The sequence below is a fragment of the Melanerpes formicivorus genome, unplaced genomic scaffold (genome assembly GCF_026170545.1).
Source record: "Melanerpes formicivorus ecotype bairdi unplaced genomic scaffold, bMelFor1.0.p_v2 SCAF_6, whole genome shotgun sequence".
NCBI lineage: Eukaryota > Metazoa > Chordata > Aves > Piciformes > Picidae > Melanerpes > Melanerpes formicivorus.
Window position 1 is genome coordinate 13,964,921 of NW_027142358.1, and position 25,696 is coordinate 13,990,616.

General features: G+C 36.4%; 1 protein-coding gene across 4 annotated transcripts in view; it reads left to right on the plus strand.

Annotated features, from left to right (window-relative positions):
- Window positions 1–25,696, plus strand: part of ADK (adenosine kinase) — a 286,470-nt gene that overhangs the window by 61,777 nt on the left and 198,997 nt on the right. For all 4 annotated transcript variants that reach the window (XM_068139861.1, XM_068139863.1, XM_068139859.1 and 1 more), the window contains exon 4: window positions 17,857–17,935. In XM_068139861.1, coding sequence (XP_067995962.1) covers window positions 17,857–17,935 — 79 coding nt within the window. The remainder of the gene's footprint in view (window positions 1–17,856; window positions 17,936–25,696) is intronic.

Below are 25,696 nucleotides of genomic sequence, written 5' to 3' on the forward strand. Positions count from 1 at the left end.
GGCTTGAAGTCTTATATTTTGTAAACAAGTATTCCTAAGTGCATGAAGAATATTAGAATACTAGCTACTTTCAAGTTATGACAACTGCTGCAAAATTTCCTTATGTTTTAATGTATTTTATATTAATGTGCATGGTTCATAATGCATTTCTAATTGAAGCTTAACATAATTTCCTTCTGTAACAAATAAGAACCTGTTAGTAAAAATCCTGCTTCTAAGTTTTCTAAAATGAACACTGTGCAGAACAATTATGGAAAGTTAATTCCACAGTTATGGAAAGTTCCTTTCTAGAAATAACTATGCATTAGCAATATAAATATATTTTAAGAGAGTATAAATGTTCCAGATATTCCCAGTGCTCACAGTTGACCACAATAAAATAACTCTGCAGAACTGTATCTCTCAAAAGCAAGTAGATGGGACCTGTTGGAGTGAGTCCAAAGGAGGACCACAAAGATGACCACAGGATTTGAGCACCTCTTGTATAAAGACAGGCAGAAAGAATTGAGATTATTCAGCCTGGAGAAGGTTCCAGGGAGACCTTACTACAGGATTCCAGTACCTAGGGAGGCCTGCAAGAAAGCTGGAGAGTGATATCTTACAAGGGCATGTAGCTGTAGGACAAGGGGTAAGGGCTTTAAACTGAAAGAGAGTAGAGTTAGATGAAGTGTAAGGAAGGAATTTCCATTGTGAGTGTGGTGAGGGACTGAACTAACTTTCCCAGAAAAGCTGTGAATACCCCATCCCTGGAAATGTTTGAGGTCAGGCTGAAAGGGGCTTTGAGCAACCTCATCTAGTAAAAGGTAGGCAAGGGGGTTGGAACTAGATGAGCTTCAGGGTGCCTTCAACACCTACCACACAGAATGATAGGTGTTGAAGGGACCTCTGAGCAATCAATCCCTCAGCTAATGCAGGTTGACTTAGGGCAGGTTACACACTGTTCTATCCAAGTGGTTTTTAAGTATCTCCAGAATAGAAGATTACACAGCTTCTCAGGACAGCCTGTTTCAGTGCTCCATCACCCTCAACATGCTCTCTGCTGTAAGTCCCTTGTCTCTCCTGATCTGGGGATTCCAGAACAGGACTCCATATTCCAAATGTAGCCTCACTTGGGCTTATGGTTAATTTGTTATCTGCCAGTACTCTAAGATCCTTCTCTGCAGAGCCACTTTCTAATAGGTCAATGCCTAACCTGTGCTGGTGCATAGGGTTATTCTTCCCTAGGTATGGGACTCTACACTTGCCCTTGCTGAACTTCACTAAGTTCCACTCCACACTAATCTCTCCAGACCTTGCTAAGTGGCAGCACATCCTTCCGATGTATCAGCCACTCCTTCCACTCTTGTATCATTAGCAAACCTGCTGAGGGTATACTGTGTACTTTCTTCCTAGTTGCTGATAAAGATGTTGAACAAGATTGGACCCAGTACTGGGGAACATCACTAGCCACAGGCCTCCAAATAGATCATGCACTGTTGATCACAACCCTCTCTGCTCTGTCATTCAGCCAGTTGTCAGTCCATCTCACTGTCCACTCATCTAACCCAGACTTAGACATGGAGATGTTATGGGAGACAGTCTATACAACATGCGCTGTAGCAAAACCCCTGTATTTATTTTGCCTTACAACACATTTTACATACACATATATACATTTATTCCTGATACTTGGGATTTTTTTTATTATTGTTTCTTAAAAATTATTATTGTAAGAGTTGAAAATCAGGGTAAAGTGGGTTTGAAGACCATATTTATTACTTCTGTATTGAAGGATAACATCTCTGTGTTTTTTGGTTACTAGAATACAGGCTTGAAACACAACTTGCATTTTTTTTATCTGTTTTGACAATAGTAGTTAATACTGTATGGTTTTGGTTAAAGCACTGTTGAAAAAATATCTTACTGAGCTATTTGTGGTGTTTTTTTTAAGAGATGTGTAAGATTTCACATACAGTTTAACTGATCACAGATGAAATGGTAAATTAATGCCTCATGAGTTTTACTGACTGCAGGGCATTGTTTGTAATTCAAAGCTGCTTTGTTCCTACCCACTAGGAAAATACTCTGTTCAAGCAAACAAATTAGAGTTCACCATGATATCAAACTATTTATTAAAACCAAAAACTCTAATTTTGAATTTATTATTTCACTGTGACTTTTATAATAACCTTTCTAGAACATATTTTTTTAAAGCTTAAATCTTTAGCGATTGAAATAAAATATATAAAATCACTTTAATTGTTGGTCTTAATCCACCTGGATTGAAATAGCAAAAGAGAAAACATTGCAAGCTGCTTTAGTTCAACTTATTCTTTGATCAGATGTGTTTTCATTTCTGCTGACTTGTATATGGTCTTGATACAAATAACAGCTTTAATATATAAAGTTTAATTTTCTCTTGATTGGTCATTCTTAGCTAGAGAAAGTCAGGAAGGATGTTTGGTTTTAACCGTCTTTTTTGTCTTCTCTAAACTCAGAAAGCATTTTGAGGAAGGCCTTTTATATTTTCACTTTTTTTTTTTTCAGTATAATTAGTGAATAAAAATTGGACAGGAAAATAGCTTTGCATAATTTGAGACATTTTTCTTGTGGTGAAACTAAGTCAGGAGTTCCTGTTAGAAAAAGACAGGTTTTGTCTGTGAACAAAGCCAGGTTCTTGCCAGCGGTGTTCTCCTACAGTATGGTATATTCAGACTTACAGGAGAGTCACCCACTGGCTTCTGTATGGCGAAGAGACACTTTCTTTAAGATCTCCACTCAGTAATTCTCTCTGTGGGTCACCCTGTGAGATTAAACACACTACAGAAAACACACCTGAAATGTGTTTCAGTCGGGTAGCATTGCTGTAATGCAGCCAGTCACGGGGGTTGTTTTTTTCAAGTGGTTCAGCCACACTAACGAATGTAATACTCTGGCCAAATCTTCTGAACAACAAAGCAGTGCATCATGGTGACAAAGGATACTTCGAACAGGTGAAATGGCTCATGTACCTCTGCTCGATAGTATGTAAGAACAGAGTTACAGTCACATCTAGTCAGTTCAAAGGCTTACATACTAGTATTGGAGGCTGGAGGGAAGGACTCAAATGCAGCAAGCATTACTGAATTTCTACATTTGTGTTGTATATTCTCTCAGCTTCCAACAAATCATATTTAGACAGCTTGTGAAATGGAGATGGTAGGGGTTGGTAAGGATGTTCTTTCTTACAAAATGTGTTTTACTTGACGTTTTGTCAATTCAGTTACATAGTGCTTTCTTGAATTCAGTATACTTCTGATGCTCATGGTCTACTGAGGAAAGAATGCCATAGCTTTTCTGTACATCTCGTAATTTTCCTATCTTTGGAATCTGTCACCAAATTGATTTGTTTATGCTCTTTTTCTGCTGGTATTATGAGACAATGTAAGTAATCACAACTTATTCCACTGACGAATTTATCCATCTTGATTGCTTCTCTCCATAGCTGACTCTTGGTTATCTTCCTTAATGTCAAAGTATCGCCATCACTTTCATTATGTCTGTTGCTCCTCTCTGTACCTGTTTCAATGTCTCACTGTTTGTCTTTTAAGGTGATGAGGACCAAAGCTGCTTATGCTGTTCATAGTGTTGATATTTCACTTTGGCATGATGTTCTCTATTTTTGTTAGGAGTAGAGAAATAACATTGGGATTTTTCAACCCAGCCAATCAATCTTACATATATGAGTAGTTAGGTCAGAGTCCTTTATTGTTTTACAACTATTGTTATTTAATACACACATGTAGATCATTCAAAGTCTTGATGTCCTCTTAAAAAGATATTTTCTTCAACTGGTCTGTGATATAAACCTGAGGATATTCTGTTTTGTGCATGGAAAGTCCACTAGCTGTCTAGGTATTCAAAATTGATCTTGAGCTATTTTTCCAGGTTTTGTGGGCTCTTGTATCATTTACATCACACTTAATATGGGAATGTCTACAGATAGTGCAAAGATGTCATGGATTTTTGTTTGTGGGTGTTTTTGTTTGTTTGCTTTGGTTTTGTTCATTTGATTTGGTGTGTTTATATTACGATTTTTCTTGTCTTACTGCAAGTGTTTTCCTTTTTCCCTCTCCCCAACAGGAGTTTGGTTTTTTGTTTTAATATTGGTGGTTTATTTTGATTTCTTTTTGGTTGTTTTTCTTGTGCTCTGTTTAGTTGGTTTGTTGATTTCTATTCCCCCCCCCCCCCCCCCCCCCCCTATATTTTTCCTTATTTGCAAAAAGGAAAGTTAAAGAACTGTTTCTACCACCTGGAGAAATAGTTGTGATTTCTTTGGGTTTTTGTGGAACTTCATTACAATTGCCTGGTTTCTTGGAAGAGCTGGGTATTCTTTATCTTACGTGACCTTAATATGAAAGACTGTGTTTGAAACTAAGTGGCTTCTTGACTTGAGTTCACTGTACACTTTTTGAAGAAAACTTCTTTTGTATCTCCTTGTATGCTAGTTTCTCTCCTGTGGGAGCTTTTATGTGTCCAAGAAAAAACAAATGATCAATGCAGAGATAAGAAAGCTGAGAAAGCATCATACAGTTTTCGCCTCCACTTTTAATTATAGACACACAGATCTAGTATCAGCCTCAAGTCTATTGTATAGCATCAAGGTAAACATATGTAGCTGGTCTATATAAATGTTTGATTGTTCTTAAAATATGAGTGAAGGAGATTCTACCTCCCCCCGTCTAGTGTCTCATGGCATGTAGTTAGCCTTCTGCTTCTATAGTCCAAGTAACAGTTAAGCTCATGTCTTCTTGCCTGCCATGGATACAAAGAAATGTTGTTTGATTTCTTTGCATAGTCATTATTTAACTGTCCATCTTGTTTCTAGACATTTCTTTTCTTGACTAAACTTAACTTCATCAATCTTATCTTGTACCTCACGTTTTAATACCTCTTGTTCTTCTTGCTTTCCAGTTAATTTCCCAGAGTGCTTTTTGTCTCTAAGCAGGCTACCAAAAGTGAACTTGACAGTTGGAGTCTTCATTACTGTGGAGTAGAAAAAAGTACATTTTCTTTGCATCTAGCATTTGTTGTTCTCACTACTATATTCTGGAAAAATGTGTGTTCTCTTGCTCCCTTAGCTCCTCTGGCTGCCACAATGGAGTTACATGACTGACTAGTTTATACTCTTCTTATTCTCCATTATGATCAGAGATCTTCCCCACCTTCTCTGGTGATACTGCTGCCTAATACCAGTTACTGTTTGGTTAAATTTATTCTGTAAATTTCTCTTTCATTAATGCTATTCCTGAGTGGCTTTCATGTTAGAAGTTAGATATATGTATTTAAAAAAATGAGCAAAACCAACAAAAAACCCAAACAAAAAAAACCCTTGAATTTTATTTGGAGCATTAAGCAAAGTGATTTTTTTAATTTTTCATCTTCTACATTTAGGTGCCCAGTTTTCTAATAGATCCTGACCACCAGACAGAACAGGATAATCATATCTGCACTAAGCCTGAAATGAAGTTTGTTTATACTGAATATGAGAGTTTCAGATGGTGCAGTTTCTAGTGTAACAACTTAAGAATACTTAGTTTTATTCAATAGTTTGTGAGTTTGCTTATGAGAATGTTACAGGAGAAAATGCCAGGAACATTCTTAAAGTTGTGATTTATTATGTCTACTTTTCCACTGTTCCATACTAGACTAGTTACCTTGTTGAAAAGGAAACATGTATTGGTTTGTGAAGAAAATGGTGATATCAAATTAATGGTTGCTGTGTGACCATTAACTGCCAGGTGCTTATGTACTGGTGTTTTTTTTCAGCATTTTTCCAGACACAGAAATTAACTTTCATTGGTCTGCAGCTGCTGAGTTCACTCATGGGATTTTCCACATCTAGAAGTGAACCAATGTGAACCTCAAGAGGTTCAGTAAGACCAAATGCATGGTCGTGCATCTGTGTTGGGGTAATCCTTGGTATGAATACAGGCTGGGGACTGATGGGATTGAGAGTAGCCCTGCAGAAAAGGACTTGGGAATATTGGTGGATGAAAAGCTGGATGTGAGCTAGTGATGTGCACTTGTGATCCAGAAGGCCAACTATATCTTGGACTGCATCAAAGTAGTGTGTGCCAGTAGGTCAATGGAGGTGATTCTGTCCCTCTGCTCTGATGAGACCACACCTGAGTACAGTGTCTAGTTATGGGGTCCTCAGCACAAAACATGCATGGACCTGTTGGAGTGGGTCCAGAGGAGGGCCACAAAAATGATCAGAGTGCTGCAACACCCCTCCTGTGAGGACAGACTGAGAGGGTTGGGGTTGTTCAGTCTGGAGAAGAGAAGGCAATATTGTGCCTTTTAACACTCAAAGGCAATTTGATGTAGGTAAAGGTGCCCCTGCTCACTGCAGGGGGAGCTGGACTAGATGTCCTTTAAAGGTCCATTCCTACCCAAACTGTTCTGATTCTGTGATTTCCTGGTCAATAATGTATTTCCACTTTTTGCAGGGCTGAAGGTAAGATGTTAAGTTTTAGCCGCCTTAGGAGGGGAGATCAGTTCTTTCATACACAACTCCTGTGACAAAAAAGCTGGAGATATTATTTGGCAAAAGAGCTGTGAAACCTAGCAGCTGACCATAAGCTTCTTAAGAGCAGCTTGAAGTCTGAAACAAGGTATCACTTGACATGTCTTAGTATTGTAGTGGCAGGATGTACGCAAACAGGGGAGGTCAAAATGACCAGCTCATCAGAGGGAGCCTCTCAGTGTTGTTGTGTGGGTCAAATGTTTGGATTTTTGTTGTTTTTTTTTTTTTTTTTTTTTTTTTTAATTAGCCTTTCCATGCTGCTTGGAACATTGCTTTTGGAAATTATTTATGCGGTACTATCCCCTTGTACCTTTTCTGTAACTTGTTTCCCCCCCTCCCCCACTTTTGCTCAGTGCATATGCCAACTTTTTCCCCCCAGAGATGACCCTCTGAGATTGTGCCTATGGAGTGAAGATATGGAGTGAATTGTCATAGGCTGTGGAATGAGTTATTTTTAGCTGTTGGCATTTCAGGCTAGAACACTTCATTCTGTCGTGCTTGTTAATGAGTCATCTGGAGAAAATGGGCTTCTTGCTTTTTGAGAGGGTTTGCAGCAAATAATAATAGGCTGATCTCTGCAGGAGATAGTCTGTCAAGTAACTAACTAGAAAATATGTTGAAATGGAGACTTGTAATCTCTTTGGAAGAAAAAGCCTGTGCTCAGTATTCTTATTACTGTATTATGATGTATATGAAAATAGAGAATACTGGTGAAGAGCCTAGTAATGGTGTAATAGTGAAAGGTGTTCAAGAAAGAAGACTAATTGAAGATACTCACCTTTTACAGGCAGAGAAGAATGCATAGTTGCTTCCTTATTCAGGACATAGCACACTGAATGAAATCTGGATATGTTGTCTAGTTTGGGGAATCTTCTGAAAAGAGGCCTGACTAGATCAGCCATATGTAAGGCTTGCATCCCTGAGAGAGCCCAAATGTCATCAACGTTCAGTGTAGTAGTGTTTTGGATTATCCTGCATCATTAGTTTGGTCCTAATTCTTGTTTTTCCTTTCTATGTGCTGTTCAAAGTTTCTAGAATCCAGTAATGCAAATGATTAATTTCCTAAAAAAAAGATTTAGGGAGAACTGTGTGAAATGTAGGGAAAAGAAAACTACAAACTGTATTCTATGAAGTAAATTATTTAAAGAATAGTACCAATGTTTTGTTACCTTTGATATCTCTAATGCCACTTACCACCTTCTGGCTGTACATCTTCTTCTTGTAAAGCATACTGGAAGTAGGAAGAGGTCTTTCTGTTTTGGTGGCAAGAAGATGTTTCTTTTAGAGCTAATAAATTTTTACTCTCCATTAATTATTTAGCTCTTTGGGCTTGCTTTTTCCAATTAACAATACAATATTGAAGTAGAAGAGAGTAATTTATTGAATCAATTTAACTGCAGTGTCATGGAAGCTTGCATGGGAAAACACATCCTGTTTTTGCAGAAGAATTAACTTTCCCTAAACCTCAGTCTGCTGTGGCTAGACTGCTTCCAAATCTTGATCTCATTTCTTCATGTCTAATTTGAGTACACTATGCTGATTTCATAGATTGTCATTTTGTCTCCCTAGTAGGCAGTTTATGCATCTTCTTGGGTAACAGTCTATTCTATATATCCAGTCCTCGAATGTCATCCCACTAGTGTAAGCTTTCCTGCTTGTAAGGGAGCCGGGTGTTTGTCTCTTCCAAAAGTGAAAGCAATATATTTCCATGTTATCCCTGCTGAACAGTTCTGGTTCCCTCTTTGTTAGATCTTTTTTCTCCTGTGAGTATCCTAAGATGTTAATAGTAAGCAGTTGATTCCACCTGTAGTTTCTGGTGCCACTTAATGCAAATAAATATGTAGACATGTGATTACATACTCAGCAAAAACTTGCAAAAAGCGAATATATTTGGGAGTATGTGTGTGTGCTTGTGGTAATAAATATTGCCTGGGCTTTCGAGCTACAGAAATTAGTGTTATTATCCACTATCAGTAGATGACTGTCTCAGGAGATGGTAAAGACAGAGCTGTATTGAGAAACAAGGAGCTTAAAGAGAGCTAAAGTAGAAATCTCACTTGCTGTTGGTTGTAAGTCGTGCTCAAAGCAGGGTTTTCTGCACTCATTTGCTCATGAGGAAAATTATTATAGTTCACTGCACATTAATAGGAGTTGAGAGCGACATACACTGGTGTCTTGGTCTACTTAAATATCTTGATGTATTTTTAATGTTTTCTTTGTTTGAATTTACTGTATGGTTACTTATTTAAAATAGCGGAAGTGGTGAAGAGTAAAAGATATTTTGTCAGTGCAGTTGAAGTTACAAGAACCATTTATATTATTCTAAAGAAGACAAATTGATTCAGTTTGTAGTTAACAGCTGTCACTATTGCTTTGAACTGCTTGTTCATAGAAAATTTTCTCAGATAAAATGCTTCTTAATCTGAGTGATATATGGAAACAGTTGATAATTTGGATTTGGAACAGCTCTGCAAAACTTTACAATGTTATATTTGACTCTGAACTGGAATACAAACTTTGCAACTTGATTAACTTATTTTTGACTGTTTTACTGTTTTGATGCATTTATAGATAAAAGAAGAAATTGTAAAGTTACTATAGTAAAATATTTCTCGCTGCCAGGTGTGAGTGTGCACACATCTTTGTTAGCTCTTCACAGGCAGCTTAATGTAATTTTTGTACTACAGCTTTAGATAATCTAAACTCTAGCAAAGATAAGGTCTATGAACTCTTGGTGACTGAATACTTTTAATGTTAAAATATTCTTGGCAGATACCCTATTAAGTTAAACAAGTGATGTAAGCTGGGGTAAGTTGATGCTTGTGAAACAGCAATTTCAATTAGCATTCACTAAAGGTTTATTGACAGTTAGCACCTGGTCTCTGCTGTGCCAAGCAGGAAGCATCTATTCCAGTCTCACATCATTGTTGCATAATTAAGATTACAATCTCTAATTTGCTTTCAATTTTGTAAAGCTAGTCTTAAATTCAAAACCAGCCAGTGATACTTGCATTCCTGCATTTTCAAAGTAGCAGAAAGTTATTGATGCTAAAATGATTATGTATAATGCTTTCTAGTAAAATGAACAACTTGCCCTTTCATTAGTTAATTATCAAGGAGATTTGAATATTAAAAATTGACTAGTATGTCTCAGAAAGCATGTATTCTTTCCATGTTACTTATGAGAGGCAGACAAAAAATGGCGCTTCTTTTTGGAAGTAGTGTTCTTGTATGCAAGCTGCCAAATGTATACTGGGAACATCAGGAGCAAGTGTAAATGTTTCTGTAATACTACTGAGAAATAGCAAAGGAAATGACCTTGTTGCTGAGTGTTCCAGAGCATACGTCATTGCATCCAAGGACAAGGAAGGTAAATGCTGCGTGCTTTCCCTGCCTGCAATATCTTTTGATCCTTATTGGCTATGTATAAGGGCAAGGAGCTATTTCTGGCTATGCTGTTTTGCAACAAATACTGTGGTGCAAATCCCTAGATGTTTCTTCAAGATTTGTGAGTCTTGGCTGATCTTTTGGAAGAACTTTTTCCAAACAGACAGTGGGAGGAAAGCATAAACTTTTAGTGAATTACTGAACTGATGGAAAATCTCTTAAGAGCACTTCTGATTATCTGTCCTCAGATGAAACATTTTAAAACATTTCAATTAGAAGTTTAATAGATGGAGATAAGTTTTAGTCTCCTTGATCTATACTATAGTAACCATATATAATACACATATTATAAGGTTCCTGAAGGTATTCTGTGTATATATGCTCTGTATGTATTTGTAGTGTTTAGTGACAGTTACAATCACAAATATAATCTTTTAATAATCTAGTGGTATAATTTTTATTTTAATTTTCCTACAGCATTTCAGAATATCAACAGGAAAACTTTCCTTGTGGTGGCCAGTGCTTCTGAGTAACCATGGGCAATTTTGAGATATTGTAGAGGAGAAAAATATCCAGATAATCTTGAATAAAGGGGAGCTTTTCAAGACACTTGCATAAACTTGCATGACTCTTTGCTGAGACTAGGAAAAAAAATAGCTTTGAGAAATGTCTTTAAATCATGATCCTTAAGAGCTGATGTTTTAACCTTATGTTTGAATGACTGTTACTTTTCCCATCTTGTTTCAATATGCCTAAATGCAAACACATGTGGAAAATGTTCTTTTGGCTTTTATCAAACTGACATTTAAGTGCATTTTTTTTTCAAACTCGCTAACATTTGTGGTAAAATATTTCAAAGCTATGAATCTTGCAATTTGCCTATGCATTCCTTTTTTTCTTCTTTCTTATATTAACATTTGGTACTCATAATCCTAACCTGGTTGGAATTATTGGCTTTTTTTCATTTGCTGTTTGGATGAGGTGATTAGCGAAATTGCAGTTTGCAACAGTAAATACTTCCATGAAGATTCACTGCTTTCTGAAATGCAGTAAATAAAGACAAAAATATGATAATCTGTTGTATTCAATTGTAGTAATCATATCTGTAACACATTTAGCTTTCTGTTGTATGTCCATGATGCTAACCTGTCTCTGATACTTCCTTTTTAGCATGTTTCATTCTTTTCCTCTACTCCCCTACCCCTTCCCAAGCTCTTTAATTTTGTGCCAAGCCAATAAGGAAACCAGGTCTAGATAGTCACTGCCAAGCAGCTGTTACAAAGTTTTCTCATGTACCTCTGTGATTGTACCTCATTTCTAAAACAAAGTACTTTTTCCTTTTCAGGGCCAGTTTTTAAGTAAGAATAACTAATTATATCTGCATCTCAACCTTAGTTAATTTTGTGTCAAAAAGTAGTTTGTATATAAAACTATCAATTCCAGGGTTTGAACTTTGAACAGACTTGTAAAGTTTAGACAGTGAAGTAAGGTACACTCTTTAGAGTTACAGATGGTGGTTTAATGATGATGTTTGTTTTCAGACTGAACTTTTTCCTTAAATCAGAATTACATTTTACTCAGGATCAGAAAGTGAAGGCTTTAGATTGACTGCAAACACTGACCTGGAAAGGTTGTCTTTCCTTAACATGTGTCCCATCTGCCTGGTGGTATTGCTGTCTGCATCATTCTGGCATTGGCCCAGACCGTGATGAAACTGAGAAAGTAACAGATGACAGGCTTGTCCAGACACATGCATAACTGCTTCTGCCATGTCATGAAAAATTATCAGGATGCAGGTTTGGCTTTATTTAGTTGTTTGTTTTTATTTATTATTTGAGGGTTTTCTTTTAAAATGGAAATAATATTTGGTCCTCTTTTGGGTGTAGTTTTACTGAGCTTGCAGTATTATTAGAACAGGTTATATAATATGATGCTCACTCTCTTGCATTTTTTGTTTTCTCTTTGTTTTCTAGAGCAATTTCGTAGACTTTTTGACACAAGTTGCTTAACTTGCAGGTTTTTAAAAATGCAATTAAAAGGATCTAACACCTGTCAGTGTATTAGTCTGGTTCTCCTCACATATAAATATGTAAACTATTGCCATATCTTAATATGACTAATTGCGACTAAAAATGAATACCTAGGAAAGGTGTCAGAATCACCATTAATTATTACTTTTAATTAAAATATAATTAATATTAATCCAATACTTTCAAAACATAACAAATCCTAGTCTGCTTTCCTCTCTAGAGCTATCAGTAAAGGCAACCTCCCAAGTCCAAATTTAATGTCCAAAGGAAAATAAGTTACAGGCTTAGGTGCAACTTGCAACCTTTCGTTGATTATTTAAGAGGTTTCCATCTTAGGCTTGTTGAAGGGTTTTATAACACCAAACAAAAATGCAGAAGCCACTGGAAATATTTTATTATTACTGTATAAACTAACTAGATTTTTGTCTTTCATCCAGGCTGTCATTATCTGGCATACAAAAGTAATAAGGGCAAAAACTATTTTTCTGTCTTCTAGCTGGTTTTGGCAGCCAACTCTTTAAAGTGTAGCTCCCTGTTGATGGTATGCTATTGAGATAGATTTAGTTTTTGATCAAACTGATAATCTGGAAGTATAAAATATGATTTATTAAATATATTAAAAAAAATTCCAAGCCAATTTAATTCAGATTTGTTTGCCTGGTCAATGATAGGTTAATTGCACACAATAGGATACTAATAAACAGTGGGATGACAGTCTAGAAAAATCAGAACTTGGAATACAGAGGAACAAACTGAAACTTCTTACACGTGCAAAACAAACAGCAGTGCTGCCCCGGGTGGCGAGACGGACCACCTCGGGTTCACAATGGAGCTAACCAACAGGTAAACAAGCTATAGACCTTAGAAATAACCAGGTAATTAGCGTAAGTTATCACAACCCGCCGAGCTGTTAACTACCACAACCTTTGCTGAACGACGCAGTGTTCTGAGCTCATATTTGTACTCCAAATGGCAGGAAGAATCCAAAAGGTAGTATCCAAAATTAGAGGAGGTGAGAGAGAGCGAGACACGCTGCTGTGGTCAAGATATATGACTCAAACACTATGCTGCCAGGACACAAGAAGTTAATTGCCCTGAAGACGGGCACGAAGTAGGTGCTTGTCGCCACCTTGAATGCCATTAAGAAATGGGAGGGAGAAGATGAGAGAGAGGGGAAAAAAAAAAAGATGTGGGCTCTTGAAATATTCCCCTATAAATTCCCTTTTTGAAAACTGAATGGCCCAATGGCACATTAGCTATTCAAATCCCGCCACTCAGTTCAAAATGTTGTCTGGAGGGCAAAACTGCACACGCCTTCGCTTATAGCCTCTGACACGTTCAGTTGCCACTGAAACATGAGGCTCAGGGTCCAGCTTCCACCTCCTCCAGGCACCCTCAAAGGCACCTGCCTATTGGCTCCTTGACCTCAAACCTGGACCCTGCGAATGGAGAGGGAGGAGAAAGGGCAGAGGCTCAAACAGGTTTAGCTGGCTTGTTAATGCCTCTTCCAGGACAGAGGTATCCAGGGCAATACATCCTGCTGAAAAATAAGAGATTACTTTTCTCTATTTGCAGATAAGTAGACTGACATATGCATCAGAAGTGTTTCTTCCTGGTACTCTATATCTATATTTGGCAGCTGTGGATGTGGCTCAGTGGGTAGCACATAAGACCCTTAATGGGAAGGTCGTGAGTTCAAGCCTGCAGTGGGCTGTAGTGTCCTCCCTACTCTAGTCATGAGGTACGTGGTGACAGGTTGGACTCAATGATCTTTGAGGTCTCTTCCAACCTTAGTGATACTGAATATGAGACAGTTAAATGTTGATATTTTATGGCCATTTTACACTTCAACAGGAATTTCTTTGTAGTCTGATAAAAATCATGTCAAAAGCATTATTTGAATTACAGCATTATTTGAATTGCATTAATTTTCCACACTATAGCTCTACTGCCTTATGTTGTCTGCCTTCAGTTGTAAGGGAGTGTTTTATCTGCCTACTTTTGTTGTCAGTTTGGTTTTGAACCAAACATGACTGTATATGTTGCTGTGTAACATAGAGCAAGACAATAGTGCCAGGTCAAAAAGCCTCAGAGTCTGTGCATAAAGCTAGTTGTGAAAGATGAGTATTGATCCAGGAGAAGATTGCCAGTTGTTAAACTGGAGAATAGCCTTGGGAAATCACACAGCCTTACTGATGTCTTTTTTTGTTAGACATGATGGTCAAAGGTAGTAAGAAGGATGATTTTAAGTAGTAAGAAGGATGATTTTAAGTAGATTTGCTAATACTCACAGAAAATTGTAGTGAGTTAGATGACATGGGTTAGTGAGAGAAAAGATTTTTTTGTTGACTGCTTTGTGCCTGGTGGCAGTTTTTAATCTGAATATACCAAATGAAGGGTAGTATGCTTGGTGCCATAACACTTTGCAGGACCTTGAAAATGTGGAGGAGTGGCTTCTGCTTGAAATGACTAAGAAGGATCTAGAAGAGGGGTGTGAAGAGAGGTGAGCTGGTCAGAGGGGATAGCTGATACATGATCTTTGCATCCATCTGTAGGGACGTGATATTAAGATGAATGTGTTTATCTGTATAGTATAGGTGCTATGAGAAGGAATAGTGTAAGGTGTAAACATAGTTTGGTAAGAAGATGTAGAGCAGCTAGACAGTGATACTCAGGTTGTGAATGGTTTGAGTGACAGAAGGTGGTGAAATTGTTAGCAGTGATATTTACTGTGGAGAAATTCTAACAGCTATTTCCAGTTTGAAGCAGTCATATGGCATATGTAAGAGAAGCCTCTGCCTTTCAAAAATAATTTTCCACCTTGTGTAATGTAAATAGGTGTATTTTTATTTGTACAAAAAAAAGAATTAAAAAAACCCCAAACATTCTTGTTTGTATTCTTTTAAAAAATTAGCTTTTCCCATTACTACCTTATCCTTTTTTTAATTCTGTCTAAAGTGAATCTGCTAAAAAGGCTCTCCTTTCAGTATCAACTTTAACTGAAGTTAAAAAAGGGCGGGAGTGGGAAACACCTGACAGAAGTCCTATTGCCTTTAATGTAACTGAGGAAACAATTCTGTCCATGCTAGAGTTGTTCAATAGTATCAATTCGAAGTATCAAAAATAGGGGCTCCTCTATATGGTGATGATTGTGGGATTTATTATTCTGTTACTGACGTCAGTAATGTGTTGTTAGGTTGGGAGAATGATCACAGTTCTCAGATATAGCACAACCTTAAGAAATACTCAGACCAACAATTACAGAACATGGAACAAAAATATTATTCAGCCTTGTTCATAATGTTCTGATTTTCTTGAATTATCCTAAATGCGATAACAGCCTAATCCTGAAGCTCAACACAGCAACTCTGTTTAGCATTCTCAGGCCTCTGAGCAGTTTCTACAGTTGAACCTCCTTCCTTAAAATGGAGCAAATACCACGTTTCTGAGGCATGCCGGAATGACAGTCTTCTTTCTGCAGGTCAAATGTACAGTAGACAGTGACAAAGTCAATGTTCCCATGCTGCCTGTGCCATCTGCTGACAGTTTGAAAAATGTCTATTGAATTGTTCATCTTAGTAAGATAAAAAGCTATTGCCATTCCTAGTTTTGTGGTCATTCTTGATACAACTCAGTAATCCGGCTCTTGTGGATTAAAACAACACAATTTGCGTTGCTCTTTTCATGTGTCATGGACAGTCACTTTTCTTGCATTTGTACAAACTCTTACTCTGTTTTATATAGCAGACCTTTAAATGTGTTCAGATCACTGTCTTAATTCAAAGACCATGTGTTAGGTCTGTTAATGTTTAGCCTGAAATAGTGAAAGGCAGTCACCATTCTTTGTGTTACTCTGTAAGTAATTACAAAATATGTCTTCAGATTATTCCTTAGATTGCATAGTTGTCACATTGAAATCTTCACAATTCAGTATTCTAAGGCTATTTCCAATTTTTTTTTTCTGCAAATTCAGATACCACATATTTATTCATTCAGAATACATGGGAAATACTGAAATACATGCTCATCTAGTTTTAGAACTGCTAGTGTAGGTGATTCACTACAGTGTCCTAACTTTATAAGGTTTAACATGCTATTAAATAATACAGACAGAAACACTAGATACCTCTAGGTAAAGGAATTAAAATATCAATTGGCATGCTGATAAATATACAGTTATACAAAAAAGACCATGTGATTTGGGCACTACACACTGAAAATAATTGAAAAGATAAAATGTCAATTAAATGAAAGGAAAATTATTGTCAAAATGCTAAACTAGTGTGTGTCTTTGCTTGAGAAGCAACTGTTAGGCGACCTGTTAAGTTTTGTTACTTTGTTTTACCACCCCCACCCCCCCCAACTTGTTACAATTTGAGGTTTCAGTGGCTTGACACAAAATTGTTGGATAATTAGTGGTGTGGATAACTGAAAAGCATATGTAGTGATTTAGTTCTTGGTTCTTTCTAATTGAGTGCCCATCAGTAGTTTGCTAGGTTAGGTAGCTCATTATTCAGGCATTTTAAAATGAAAGTGCTGTAGAAATGAAAATGATCTTATTAGTAATATGACACTGAAAATAAACCCCTTTCAAATGAACAAGTCATTATTTGACAAATCTATCCCCAAAGCCATTTGCTCACATGCTATAAAGAGATTGGGGTTGTGAGGGGGAGAGGAAAAGCAGGACTGACAGTGTTCACTTTTCATTGTATCTGAAATAAGGATGTGTCACTGTTTTCAAATACTCTAAAGGTGAATACAATAAAAGATGCTGAAATACATCTATGTGGGCCAGGAAAACATACACAGTTAATAAAACTTAGGAGCTAGTTTATGCAATTAGTTAGGGTTGACCTTGAGGTCATTTTGAACATCAAATATGCAAACAAATTTTACGGTAAATACTATAAATTGCCTGTAGGAGTACTTCCTTCTGAGTCTAAAGGCTTATGAGGTTATAATCCTGGTATTTGATCCAACATGTTTGGAACTTAAAGATGTAGTGCAGTATTTGTGCACAGTCACCCTGCAGTCTCCATAACCCCCTTACCCTAGTTATGTTTTCTATGATGATTTACTTCTTTTCTATGTTGTCTGTGACCAGAGAGGATGTTGGTTCTTAAGCTGTGGTGTACTGCTATCAGAGATGAAAAATATATCCTACAAAAGGAGTGTTTTATAGATATTATCTGAAGTATGAGGATAGATATTCATATGAGAAGTTTAAATATTTAATGTTTAAACCTAATGATGTACTGTTACCAAAAATCCTGTTTTCATAGTAGTGCAACTTGACAGATCTGAAAGCTTATCTGGAGATGCTTGGCTTTTCTGTTATATGATTTTTTTTTTCCCTCACATAGTAGTAGATTGTTCATAAAAGTTCTTCATCTGTCAAAATGTACTATATCCTGTAAAAACTTAAAACATAGCACCACTGTTTGTGTCAAGTTAATTTCGAAATAGACACCAGATTTCCTTCTCACTTAATTTTACTTCTTGTTTCTAGCTTTAATGAGGTGGAATAAGTATCTAAATGTCTACATTTATGTACTTTTTTTTTTTTTTTTAAAGCACATATTTTCTCAATATGACAGTTCATTGCAATCAGGCTTATACTTCAGATGATTTTGTTGTTGATGTTGTTTTCAAGTCCACTTACAACTTTGAGGTGAAAGATTCATGTTGATGTCACTTTGCTTTGTAGTTTGGATAAAAATCTAAATAGATATGCCCAGCTTTTACACATGGTTAACAGCTAATGTGTCTGAATTTCTTGCTGTCAAATAAAATGATGACATCTACTTCTAATCTTTGTGTCGTCTTCTGAGAAAAGAACAATTAGTTTAACCTTTTTCTTCTTCACTTTCTTTTTTGTTTTTTTAACAGATTTGAAGAACTTGTGAAAAAGTTCAAAGTAGAATATCATGCTGGTGGTTCTACTCAAAATTCCGTTAAAGTGGCCCAGGTTTGTTCTTCCTTAAAAACCAAAATACTTCTTGATAATTTGAAGTCTTGAGTCTGAATGGACTTGATGCTCTGTGTGTTTGTTGTGGGCATCAGTGAGTGCTTGTGATTGTCTTGCTCAGAATATTCTTGTATTTTTTTGACATAATTTATTTGAAGTTGTGCTATTTTTTTTCTTTTCATACACTTTCTTTTAAGGTTGTAGTTGCACTGTAGTTGTATCTATGAGTGGAAGATAGGGTTTTAAGAAAGATTGAGTCAGGCTTTTGTCCAAGATGTGTGGTGGAAGGATAAGAGGCAAGGGTAAGGTCCCTAGCTGCAGTTAGGAGTCTTCCAAGGAGGAGAAAAAGCCACCATAAAAATGGTTAAACAAAGAAGTTGTTGAATCTCTATGCTGGGAGATTTTTGTAAGTTACCAGGATAAGTCCTGTGGCAACCAGATCTGAATTTGAAGGTAGCTGTGCTTTGAGTGGTGGGTTGGGCTAGAGACCTGCAGAGGTCCCTGCGAGCCTGCATTGTTCTGTTATTTTAACAACATTTATCCTGTAACAACTTGATAGTTTGTCCATAAAAATGGAAAACTCTGTTTTATATAAGGATTATGTGTCTGGCTATAAATATGATGAATAATAGTAATGATGGATTTGTTTTCAGGTATGTTAGCTTTTCTATAACCGCAGCACTTCTTTTTTTCACAATTTTCTTAAGCATCTGTGTGTGCTTTTTTTTTTTTTTTTGCTTTGTGATAGATGTACAAATACTGTAAGTAAAAATATGGAAACTGTGTTTAGAACCTTTTTTGTTAATGATCCTGGCTTATTAACTTCCAGACCTCCTGTTTAATTGAAACTTACTGCCAGATAGCATTAAATACACATTTAAAAGAAATTAAATTATGATTTAACAAAGGTTGCCCCATCAATAAAAAGAAAAAAAATATTATATATAGTAACAATCTATTCTTCTTTGTAGAAAATAGTTGCTGCTTCTTTATGATGGGTTGGATGCGATGATCTTGAAGGTCTCTTCCAACCTGGTTGTATTATTATTATTATTATTTCCATTTTTCTGAAACCCCAAACGTCTTGAAAATATTTGTGATAAAATTATTTTACAACAGAGAAAGATCTATGTTGCATGTATCTTACTCTATATAGTGTTGCCATTCTGAAGTGGTTATGGTTTCTAAATACAGATGCTTTCAGAGCTCATAGGTTTGTTTTTTTTACTGTCATTAAGCCAAGTTGTTAATTTTCATACTTAGGAAAAAAAACTCTTCATCAGGAAAGCTCAAGTTACTGGATTAGTTCTGGTTAGTATGTCTGTTGCTTGACCTGTGAGGACGGTGTGGAGGTGATGCCTCTTCTGTGATAGCTGGTCAGAGGTCAGCTTTTTGGAGGGAGTTCTGCAACAGTTTATTAGTTCACAGGCATGAAATTCATCTAGACTGTGAAGGTTTAGAAACAGATGCATGCAGTAGACTCAGAGTTTCTAAACTGTTAATTGTTCATAGAGCCAAAGATTTTATTTCCATCTTTCCTTGAAGTGACCTATTTGGCAGTAGCTAATTTGTGAGTCAACTATGTCTCTTCATCTCTTAGTCTATGTGTTGTTCTATAATTATACTATGAAGTACACAGAACCTGTTGAATCAATAGATTAATAAAATCAACAAAATGTAGGGGTTTCTATGTCAGTCTTCCTTTCTTATGTAGGTCAGGTTTTGTCAGTGAACTTTCCCTTTACCCTGGCTCTGAGTTGTTACGAGTCATTCAGCTCCAGTTGTCATCTGGAACTATGTTTGCTCTAGGAGGTTTGTCATCTAGGTGTTTTGGTTTTGTTGGTTTGGGGTTTGTTTTGGGTTTTGTTTCTTGGGATTTTTTTCCAAATAATATTGAAACCTCAAACAGTTGTGCATGAATAACAGCATCACTGAGAGGCTTTAAAAAAAAAATAAACAAAGGAATGGGAGGGTGAGAGAGGGAGGAAAAAAGAGAATGCTGGTAATCTTGAAAGAAGCTGTCATTTTGTAAGCTTTAGCAGGAGAAAAAAATATGAGGGTAGAATAAAATAGTTTAAACAAAAAATTAAACCAGAAATTCTGTAGGAGTGTTTGCAGCAATATTCATTGGCATATTGGAGAATGAAATTGTAAGTGATCTGAGTAATTAAAAAATAAATTAAAAATTAATATATATATTGAAAGTAACAGGAGATGGCAATGACTGATTCAGGAAACCTGCCTGGTGGATGACAAGTAAAGATCTGATATATAAATTCTGAAGTCTCCATACTCTTAAGTGAACGCGAATTCTTTGTGAGAAGTCAGGCGGGGAAGAAATCCTAAGGCTACAGCTCTTACTAATTTCTCATCTTGTGTTACCTTAGGGGGAAAGCTTGAAAAAGTATGCTGGAAGTTGAGAGATATAACCTAAAAAAGATTATTTCAGCACTGATGAAAAATAATGGCATGTTAAAGAAAAGCATCTTTGGAAGCCTGACTATAGTGAAATACAACTGTCTGAGTAGAAAGGTTGAACCTAAGAGGAGGTTATAGTGAGGCTGGTGCTGATCTCTTCTTCCAAGTAACTAGTGATAGGATGAGAGGAAATAGGTTTAAGTTGTGCCAGGAGAGGTTTAGATTGGAGATTAGGAAAAAAATCACTGAGAGGGTGTTGAGGCTTGGGAACAGGGTGCCCAGGGAGATGGAGTGGTCACTCCTGGAGGTGTTCAAGAAATGTGTAGATGTTGCACTTTGGGATATGGTTTAGAGGTCATGGCAGTTGGACTTGACAATCTTGAAGGTCTTTTCCAGCCTTAGTGATTCTATGAAATTAACAAATTGCCTCTAAAATCTGGAAATTTTATTTTTAAAATCTGGTTTTTAGTTCATTTCTGAGTGGGAAAATTGTATTCTTAAGAAGTGTAGTAGGAAAATTGGAGAGCAGTTAATAAACTTACTGGAATGAAAAAAAGGAAGCATTTAGGAAGCAACTCAAATTAGGGTCATTGAATTGTTTCAAATAGTCTGCTCTTTTAAGGGTCAGAAGAACAACACTGTTGAAACAGCAATCCTTGAAGCCACAATGGTGAGGAGACTTATAGTATACAGTGAGTTTAAAATGGAGAAATGAAACTGTCATATGGTTGCTCACATGGTGTATGGTGATTATCACTTATGTTATACTTGCTCATATATATATTTTTAAATAGCTCTTTCATATCTGTAGAGATAATGAGATCTACTCAAGAAAGACTATCTCTCTGTTCCTAGAAAAAAAATGAATTCACATTAACAGCAAATGGTCTTGGAAATACTAATACATATTAGGAGAGAAATAGTGACACAAAGAAGTGAAGAAGGTGGAGGCAGAAAAGTGCATGAAAGAAAAGACAAACCTCTTTGAGAGGACAGGAAATGAGTAATCTGGAAAGAGAAGTTACATAAGATCCCAATGTTGCTTTCATTCCGGGTCCCTCATTGTCCCATCCTTGTTTCTTCCATACCAATCCGATTTTTTGGCTAGCCACAACAGACTGTGTACTTCTAAGGACTTAAGGTAAAATCTTACTGAAATAAGTGCCTTTGTATTTAAGACATTAATATTGAGTTGAAGAACTCAGGCTGTAAACAACGGGGAGAGGGGAAGAGAAGTAATGATTAGGGGCTTTCCTGAGTGCAGTACAATACAGAAAACATTTGGAAACCAGGTTATCAGTAATAATGCAGATAATGCTCTTCTAGAGGTGGTATGCTACTGCTAGACACAGTTGTTAGGATTATTTTTCTTTACCTTGACCCACCAGTGGGAAGTGTGAATAACTTTGCCGGATCAAGCTTTAATTAATCAGACTTCATTCACTATAAATTGCTTTGGAAAATGAGGACTAGAGATGATGTACTGGATTGCAATCATTTAGTTTCTGAAATACAAACTGAAGTTTAACTTTCTGGTTTGCTTTTGTGATACTGGCATCAGAATTATCCTTTCATACTAACCTTTAGTTTTGCTTTGTGTTTAAAGCTGAAGTTACAGTGTATGCCTAAGAACAAGAAAGAGAGTGGGGGTATCAAATTGAAACTGCAGTGTGCTGCTCTGACCTTTACTTGTCTCATTAAATTTTGGCTTTATATCTAATACGATATGTGACATCTTGCTTTAATCTGAGCTCTTGCAATCCTTCCAAATGATTGGATCCATTATATGAAAATCTACAAAATATGCATACGTGTAACTGCATACAGTTCATAAATTATATATAGTTTCAGCGTTCTGCCAACAAGCCAAATTCAGATTTCTAAAGACAGTATTTTGCTGCTTTTCTATTTCCTTCTATAATTTTAATTAAGGCTCTACCTGTCAGACAACAGAACACTGATCTGGAAGGAAAAAAAAAAAAAAAATCTGTCTTTTAATAGGGCTCATGACTTTAAAGTATCTAAATCAGATAGCTTACGTGTGAAAACTGGGTAAGTATGGCTGATCAGGCCACATCTGCATGTTTTTTATCAGTGGCTATTTTGAGTTGAGTGCTGAGGTTAAAACTACAAGAAGTAGTCTTCGAAATTTGAGCTGGATTTGATAGAGTTTTATGACTTGGATTTTAAACAAAGCCTTGGCAACACACTACACATTTTTTGTTTTGTTTTTCTGCAGTTGCATATAAGAATGCAATGTATTTCACTGTCAGAATGGGTACTCTTGGTTTATGCTCAATTTCTTAATATCTTATTTCTATTTTAACAATTCTGCTATTGCTGTGGATCTGCTTTAGTAGTTAGAGAATGCTGTATTCTATAGTTTACATATCCTCAGAAGAATTGTGAAATTCTCATTACGGCAGTTTCATTACTACTGATGTGGAAGAACATAGCTTAACACATTTCAAGTTGAATTTGTAGGACTGGCAAGTAAGGTGAAAATGTAAGCTACAGTTCTTAGGAAGCTTTTATTTAGGTACCCTTGGGACTTAACAGTCATGTTTTTATAATACATACCTCAGAAAAGTGTACCAAATCCCCATTCTTTACCATACTACCTCTTGCTATCTAATCATAAACTTTTGAGGGTTTTTAGGTGGTTGTGCAACATTTTAACAAAAAACCTGTTCGTAGAGAATTTAAAGAAGCTTGGTTTTAAACTAGAGAATATGTTGATTTAATATGTTAATTGGAAGTACTTTTAAATGAGGGATAACAGAGAGAATAATGTGATGCTAAGTTATGTTGAACATTTTGGTCCCACTATCTTGTGTATGTCAGGGATGTATGACAATCTCCCAGTATTAGCCTGTATTTCAAGGGCTTTTAACTTCGTGGCAAGTTTTATTCGTGAGTGATTTTCAGATGAACTTCATCTGTTAATCTAAAGTGATTGGGGCTTTTTAGTGTTCTGATAAACTAACAAGTTTGAGAGTTTAAGTTTGCAATTAACAGATTTGTGACAGTGTATAAAAAAATTATATATGCTGAAGGCTTAGATGTGTTTTAAATTTTTACTATTTGTTATATGAATAATTAGCCAAATCTTGGATTTCTATTAAACATATGTGCCTAATAGGTCATGTCATACTTAATCAAAAAATACTCGGAAAAATGAAATCTATGAAAGAACTTACAACCAGAACTCAGTTAATACTACAGTTCATACTCTTATAAAAATTATCTTTATTGCAGCTGGTTCAATGCTTTTAAAATTAAGATTACATGTATTTGCAAAATAGTAAATACATAGCTAAATATTACATATTGCGTGGAACCTACAAAGTCCATCACACATGAGCTTTTCAGTCATTTAGTGATTTTTCTCTTCACTTTCCTATCATTCTCCATAAATGAACATATGACTAACGAAGTAGTCCAAGTCATTCCTCAGTTGTAGAGATTTCTGCATTACTTCTGTATAACTGATCAGACTGAAGCATAGCAGAAAGAAAGATTTAGCTCATGAGCAAACCTCAAAATTTATTGAATATGCGTAATGTATTAGGTAGGTCACCTCAAGCATACTCTCATTTTTTTGATGTTGATGCAGCATTTCAGGACCTATTATTTGTATTTACCAAGATGGTAAAGCAGAGAAAGAGATAGAACTTGTAGCCAAGTTGTTTTTATTTGTGTCTTGCTAAAGTTGATATGCTACTAGCCAGTAAACTGCATCTCTTTAACACCCAGTGCTGTAGCCAGTCCTAATGAATGACACTTGTGCTTCACAAAGGGATAACAAAACATGCCTCAGTGTGGACACAAGTAGTAATTTGAGTTTGTCTCTTTGGAAGTATGACACTGATTCTTCCCAGTATTGCAAAGATGATATCCCATCCATAGCATCGTGGTGGAGAGTGCCACTGACATCAATTTCTAAGTTATTTTTTCTCTCAAACATTTTCATTCATGTGCATTTCCAAATTATCCTATGTCAAACATCACACTGGTACATCCATGCTTCTGACAGGGCAGGCATCATTTTGTCTTCAGAATTGTAACATGCAGCTTGGGAAACTAGTGTAATGCCTAAGCTGATTGGTGCAGATATCAGAGAAATTCTGTAATATTGGACCTCTGTCTAGATTTTTATTTATTTTTTTTTTAAGAAGCCTTAGGGAAGATTGCTAGAGCTTTTAACTCACTGGTCTTAAGATCAGTTTCAAAGCCTTACACAGAGTTACCTGAAACAGTTCAAAAAACCAACAAAACCACTTCATTATGGCAAACTGTAAATATCTAAGCAATTCTGCCCCCCCCCCCCCCCCCCCCCCCGGTTTCAAATCTGGGTACTTCTCAAGCTTTTCTGTGATTTTGAAAATAACAAATACATTGTTCCTCTAGTTATGGGTCAGATGTTGAAATTACATGATCCAGTAGTGTGGTGAAGTGCCCAAATTTTAAAGGTTACTCATAGCAAGGCTTTTTTTCCTGAAAATTAGTGCTGATTGCATACTGGAAATAATTGTTTTCAACTCTCCTGATATTCGTTGGCCTGGGAATATGGTTTCAGCACATACCAGGGTGGTCAGAAGATGAAACTCCAAAGAGCCTATGGCATTTTTTTTTTCAGATTATATGATGCCAGGTTCCTAAATTTATCCTGTTGAAAATCAGGCAGTTTCAGTTACACCATCAACTGTCTACAACAGACTTTGTTAGGAGACAGATGGTAACTATTAAGCATTGCAAGACAAATGTCCTTATGTGCATCACTTTGCCAGGGAAGTGATTGGCTGGCTGCTGGTCACATGGGCTAGACTGTTTGATGCACAAGAACCATATCCACTTACTTCTTCAGGTCTGGTCCCTAGCCAGCAGCATCAATAGGATTGTGAGAAGAATCTCTTTAAAATACATCATATCCGAAATCACTTCCAAAAAACAGTAAAGAGTTGCACAATCACATTCCTCCTAAATCCATTCAGCTGAAACTTTGCAAGCCTCTCCTCCTCAGTGTGTTTGAGTTTCAGTGTGCATATACAGTCTCTGTTTATCCATTCAAAAGTGTGACTTACTTAAATGATTAAAAATTGTTCTCATATTCCATAGTAATCAAACATCAGTCAGCCACATGGGATGAGAAGACACTATATAAATGGTAGCAGTTGGCTCTTCTTGTAAGTGCAATTCAGATGCTTGCTGCTTGACTCAGCTTCTATGCCTGCTAGCACCGTGTTTTGGAGCTGTAAAAAATTTCTAAGTTTTCCTAAAAACAGCAGAGCAGTTTTGTGTCCCTAAGGTCACGTTGAGCTGAGTGAGTAGACTCAAACTTCA